The sequence below is a fragment of the Entelurus aequoreus genome, linkage group LG02, assembly GCF_033978785.1.
Source record: "Entelurus aequoreus isolate RoL-2023_Sb linkage group LG02, RoL_Eaeq_v1.1, whole genome shotgun sequence".
NCBI classification, from domain to species: Eukaryota; Metazoa; Chordata; class Actinopteri; order Syngnathiformes; family Syngnathidae; genus Entelurus; species Entelurus aequoreus.
Window position 1 is genome coordinate 36,949,159 of NC_084732.1, and position 6,000 is coordinate 36,955,158.

A 6,000-nucleotide genomic window follows, 5' to 3' on the forward strand; every position below is an offset into this window, starting at 1 on the left:
ACGGGAGTATCGTAACTTTGGAGGTGGTGACACCCCTTACAAGCACTAGACCTATCGTATTACCGTTGCGATGTGTGGGTTCATTTATTATTTGTGTAAGACCACAGCTATCAATTATAGTCTGGAGCGCCACGCATGGAGGGTCCGATGGGGTATTCATATGGATGTTAAAGTCTCCCATTATGATTATATTGTCGGCGTGCGTCACTAGATCAGCAACGAACTCTGAAAATTCATTGATAAAGTCCGAATAGGGCCCTGGGGGGCGGTAGATGACAGCCAGGTGCAGAGGTAGCGGTGTGACAAACCTCATAGTAAGCACCTCAAACGAGTTATATTTATTATTTAGGTCCGAGGTAAGGCTAAAGTTTTTGTTGTATATTAGTGCAACACCCCCACCCCTTTTAATGGGACGGGCAATATGCGTTCCCGTATAGCCAGGAGGAGACGCCTCACCCAGCGCAAAAAATTTGTCTGGTTTGAGCCAGGTCTCGGCTAGACCAAAGACATCAAGATTGTTGTCTCTAATGACTTCATTAACTAATAACGTTTTGGAAGACAATGATCTTATGTTTAAAAAGCCCATATTATAGGTAGTGGGCTGTTTTGAGGAGTTTTTGTTGAAAGTATCCGTAGTAGCAATATTAATAATGTTACGTTTATTATGCGTAGTGCACTTTAAATAATTTCGACCATATCTAGGAATTGATATGACAGGAATTTTTAGATTGTTTGCCATCTCAGTAAAATGCATGTCCACCTCTGACGCAGAAAAAACATTATGTGAGTTGTATATTATTCTAAGAGAATTGCTATGTGTGCAGGGATTATCCAGCCTGGCGCTGGCTAGTTCTAGTTTAACAGACTCCTTATTAGCGCTTCTTTGAGGATTAGCTTTTAGCTTTCTCGTTAGCCCCGCTAACAACAACGCCTTTAGCTTTGTTGTTAGCCCCGCCCGACATCCCCGCTTCTGCTTCCGAGCGCACCGCTTACGTCTCTTTCGTTGACGGTCCCGCTGGTAGTGGACGCCGCTGCTTCAAAGGCCACTGCTGGATGTAGCTCGCGAAGAATTCCCAAGCTAGCGAGTAGGTCCACCGTACACGCATCTTTCAGCCCAAAATGGCCCGATCTCTCCACATCCAGAATCTTAAGTCGGTCGTAAGTGATCACGGGGTGAACACGCTGTGAGCCAGCCATGAAATTGACTGAATTGACGGGTATTTTTGCCAAATCGGTCTACACTTCCAAGAGCGCATGCAAGAAGCTGCCGCCGTGAAGCGCTGCCATCTTGAAAAAATATGACAATATTTGTTGCATTCCTGGATAATATAAATGTTTGAAAGATATGCAATCACATGAAGTACATCTATTTTTTTCCTGTCAAAATGGAAAGAATAAGTACATCTGGCAAGAAAAGTACTTTTTTGACGCATATTATTTCGAGGCTTTTATCCATGTTGCTGTTACTTGATCTTAGTGCTGCTTTTGATACCGTCGATCATAACATTCTTTTAGAACGTATCAAAACAGGTATTGGTTTAACTCTTATCTTACTGACAGGATGAAGTGCGTTTCCCATAACAATGTGACTTTGAAGAATGTTAAGGTAACGTGCGCAGTTCCACAAGGTCCGGTTCTTGGCCCTGCACTCTACAGCATCTACATGCTGCCGCTAGGTGACATCATATGCAAATACGGTGTTAACTTTCACTTATGCTGATGACACCCAACTCTACATGCCACTAAAGCTGACCAACACGCCGGATTGTAGTCAGCTGGAGGCGTGTCTTAATGAAATTAAACAATGGATGTCCACTGACTTTTTGCAACTCAACGCTAAGAAAACAGAAATGCTGATTATCGGTCCTGCTTGACACCAGCACCAATTTAATAATACGACCTTAACATTTGACAACCAAACAATTACACAAAGGGACTGTAAAAAATCTGGGTATCATCTTCGACCCAACTCTCTCGTTTGAGTCACACATTAAGAGTGTGACTAAAACGGCCTTCTTTCATCTCCGTAATATCGCTAAAATGTGTTCCGTTTTGTCCACCAGAGACGCTGATATCATTATTCATGCGTTCGTTACGTGTCGTCTCGATTACTGTAACGTATTACTTTCGGGTCTCCCTATGTCTAGCATTAAAAGATTACAGTTGGTAAAAAATGCGGCTGCTAGACTTTTGACAAGAACAAAAAAGTTTGATCATATTACGCCTATACTGGCTTACCTACACTGGCTTCCTGTGCACTTAAGATGTGACTTTAAGGTTCTACTACTTCTGTATAAAATACTGAACGGTCTAGCTCCATCCTATCTTGCTGATTGTATTGTACCATATGTCCCGGCAAGAAATCTGCGTTCAAAGAACTCCGGCTTATTAGTGATTCCCAGAGCCAAAAAAAAGTCTGCGCGCTATAGAGCGTTTTCTATACGGGCTCCAGTACTCTGGAATGCCCTCCCGGTAACAGTTAGAGATGCTACCTCAGTAGAAGCATTTAAGTCCCATCTTAAAACTCATTTGTATACAATAGCCTTTAAATAGACCCCCTTTTAGACCAGTTTATCTGCCGTCTCTTTTCTGCTCTGCCCCCCTCTCCTGCGTGGCGAAGTTATCTGGTGACCGCAGTTGAGGCGCTAGCTGTTCAAAGTCGGGACCGGGGGTGGACCACTCCTCTGTGCATCAGTTGGGGACGTCTCTGCGCTGCTGACTTGTCTCCATTCAAGATGATCCCCTGCTGGCCCCACTATGGACTGGATTCTCACATTATTAACCGTATCCACTTGGCATCCATTGCACTGCGATTCCCTACGAGGTTTCATTGCGGCTATTGGGTTGAGTTTTTTCTTGCCCTGACGTGGGATCTGAGCCGAGGATGTCGTTGTGGCTTGTGCAGCCCTTTGAGACACTTGTGATTAAGGGCTATATAAATACACTTTGATTGGTTGATTGATTTTGCAGGCCACAAAATGATGTGGAGGACCAGATCTGGCCCCCAGGCCTTCAGTTTGACATCCTTGCTCTACAGTATGTACATGGTTGTATTTAACTTTCTGTTTTTACAAACAACCTGTCACCGACTACACGAAACAGTGGCTGTAAACCAGCCTGTCTATATGGTAAATAAAGCTATATTATTTACTGGCATTTATACCGTACAACTTACCAATAACATTACTTTTTACGTTGATGTGTTTTATTAGCGGAACTAAAACATTTTTACTAGCGTTTCTACACGGACGTGCTTCTGCATTGGGCCAGGCATGCGTTGACAAGCACATTGTTTCCGGTATCTACCGTTTAGCCGTGTTTACTTTTTTCGCTGATAAACACCCTCATGTCTTCGCCGGAGGTAGTCCTGGGTTTCCTGGAGGACGCGGAGTCTTGGTGGCTTTGCTCCCCGCAGTTCCCCAGTAAAGTTGGGGGGAAACCGGCGTGGCTTTCCCTGCGAGGCCTGCCCTCACTGTCCGGACTGGAGTGTGAGACATGTCGCCTGCCGATGCTCTTTCTCCTGCAGGTTAGTTTACCAAAAGGCGGGATTTCACTTAGTAGCTTGAAGCGGGCGTTTAATGTTAATTAATCACTTGAAGGCACTGTTACGAAACATTTGTTGTTTGGACTTTACAAAACGTATGTAGCAACCTAGCTAGCAGTGTTCAACCTTACCTGCCGATGAAAAATTGGGTATGTTCATTCCAGCCATGGTGGCTTAGGGGTTCAAACAGGAAGTCAACATACAAAAACCCCAGATCTTATCAGGAATGTGTGCATATTAATATGACCACCCAAATTGACATAATGTTTTGTTTTTACATCCTCCAAACATGTATGCACTCATAATGTAACAATGCCAATATTTCCCTTTAGGTCTACGCTCCAATTCCAGGTCAAGACAGAAGTTTCCACAGAACCCTCTTTGTGTTCTGTTGTAAAAACCCCAAATGTTACGTACGTAGTGACAGCTGCTGTATGAAAGGTACCTGCTGGCAGTAATCACTTTAAATATCGTCATGTTCTGACTAATGTTTTGTCTTATAGTATTTAGAAGTCAGCTGCCTCGGAGGAATGAGTTCTACTCCTACGAGCCGCCAGCAGGTGTGAATCCTGATACGTGATTGCAGTATTTTAGAAATTTAATGTGTTCACCTTTTTAATAGATTTGATAAGGAGGATTTTTCCTTCCCGTATTTGCAGAGACTGAAGCCCCGTGCGACTTTGATCCAAACCAGAGTGTGCTGCCCACCTCTGGAGTTAAGCTGTGTTGGCTGTGCGGTTGCCCCGGCAACAAAGCTTGCTCTCGCTGCCACGCTGTCACATACTGCGGGAAACACCACCAGACGCTCCACTGGAAGAACGCGCACAAGCAGGAGTGCTGCTGCGGTGGCCACAAAGAAACATCGGCCTGCCCGTTTCTCTTCCCGCAGTTTGAGCTCTTAACAGAGCCTGAAGAGGAAAAGGAGGATGAGGGGGATGAAGTAGATGAGGCCATCAGTCAGACGGGTGCAGACTGTTCCGCCATAGCAGAAAGTAAACACTATAAAACCATAGTTTATAAGCAACATTGTTGTTCTTCTGAATGCAGCCAAATACTACAGAGCTACTGTATTTTTCGGTCTATAAGTCGCAGTTTTTTTTCGTAGTGTGGCCGGGGGTGCGACTTATACTCAGGAGCGACTTATGTATGAAATTAACAAATTACCGTAAAATATCAAATAATATTATTTAGCTCATTCACGTAAGAGACTAGACGTATAAGATTTCATCGGATTTAGCGATTAGGAGTGATAGATTGTTTGGTAAACGTACAGCATGTTCTATATGTTATAGTTATTTGAATGACTCTTACCATAATATGTTACGTTAACTTACCAGGCACGTTCTCAGTTGGTTATTTATGCGTCATATAACGTACACTTATTCAGCCTGTTGTTCACTATTCTTTATTTATTTTAAATTGCCTTTCAAATGTTTATTCTTGGTGTTGGGCTTTATCAAATAAATTTCCCCCAAATATGCGACTTATACTCCAGTGCGACTTATGTTTTTTTCCCTTCTTTATTATGCATTTTCGGCCGGAGCGACTTATACTCCGGAGCGACTTATACTCCGAAAAATACGGTACTTAAAATAGTTGCTTGATGGCTAGTTAACGCTCTTTACCACCACTTATGAGACTGTTGCGGAACAACGTAGACATCCAAATGTTTAAAAACAAGTTTACTATTTTGTGTATGCATTTCCAGTATAATTAAAGCAGGTATTGCTTTTTTTTCTCCAGCACTTGCAGAGACCGACCTGGAGGAGATGGCCATGCATGAGACGGAGGAAGACCGGGTGTTCCAGCGCTTTAAAAGGAAGATTGCACCGGAGCCTCAGCAAGTGTTGCGTTACAGTCGAGGCGGATCCCCACTGTGGGTGTCTTTGCATCACGTCCCTTTAGATACAGACATCCCAGCATGCACCTGTGGCGCCAAAAGGACTTTTGAATTCCAGGTTTGTTTTTTTGGGGGCTTTCCTGTACAAAGCTCAACCTCCGCTCCAAATGCCTTATCTTTGTGTTGTGTGCACACATCCAGGTGATGCCCCAGCTGCTCAATAGTCTGTGTGTGGACTCCACGGGAGACAGTATCGACTGGGGGACTCTAGCAGTCTATACCTGTTCTGTCAGCTGTAGCCATGACGATCAGTACTGCCTTGAGTTCATTTGGAAGCAGGACTTCGGCTCAGGCTTGCCAAGTCAAATTAAACAGCCATAAAAGTATATTACGTACAGTGCCTTATTTCCCCTCACAATATATTGTACTGGATATTTGTTTTACACATACAGGTAAAAGCCAGTAAATTAGAATATTTTGAAAAACTTGATTTATTTCAGTAATTGCATTCAAAAGGTGTAACTTGTACATTATATTTATTCATTGCACACAGACTGATGCATTCAAATGTTTATTTCATTTAATTTTGATGATTTGAAGTGGCAACAAATGAAAA

At 43.2% G+C, this 6,000-nt stretch overlaps 1 protein-coding gene across 2 annotated transcripts in view; it reads left to right on the plus strand.

Moving 5' to 3' along the window:
- pdcd2 (programmed cell death 2) overlaps window positions 1–5,797 on the plus strand; it is a 15,151-nt gene extending 9,354 nt beyond the window's left edge. The window contains exons 1-6 of one of the 2 annotated variants that reach the window (XM_062026183.1): window positions 3,214–3,526; window positions 3,877–3,985; window positions 4,048–4,104; window positions 4,204–4,536; window positions 5,288–5,502; window positions 5,586–5,795. In XM_062026183.1, coding sequence (XP_061882167.1) covers window positions 3,347–3,526; window positions 3,877–3,985; window positions 4,048–4,104; window positions 4,204–4,536; window positions 5,288–5,502; window positions 5,586–5,765 — 1,074 coding nt within the window. In that variant the 5' untranslated portion in view covers window positions 3,214–3,346 and the 3' untranslated portion in view covers window positions 5,766–5,795. Of the gene's footprint in view, window positions 1–3,213; window positions 3,527–3,876; window positions 3,986–4,047; window positions 4,105–4,203; window positions 4,537–5,287; window positions 5,503–5,585 lie in introns of those variants that run through there. The other variant, XM_062026191.1, reaches the window with a different exon arrangement.
- Window positions 5,798–6,000: the final 203 nt, after the last annotated feature.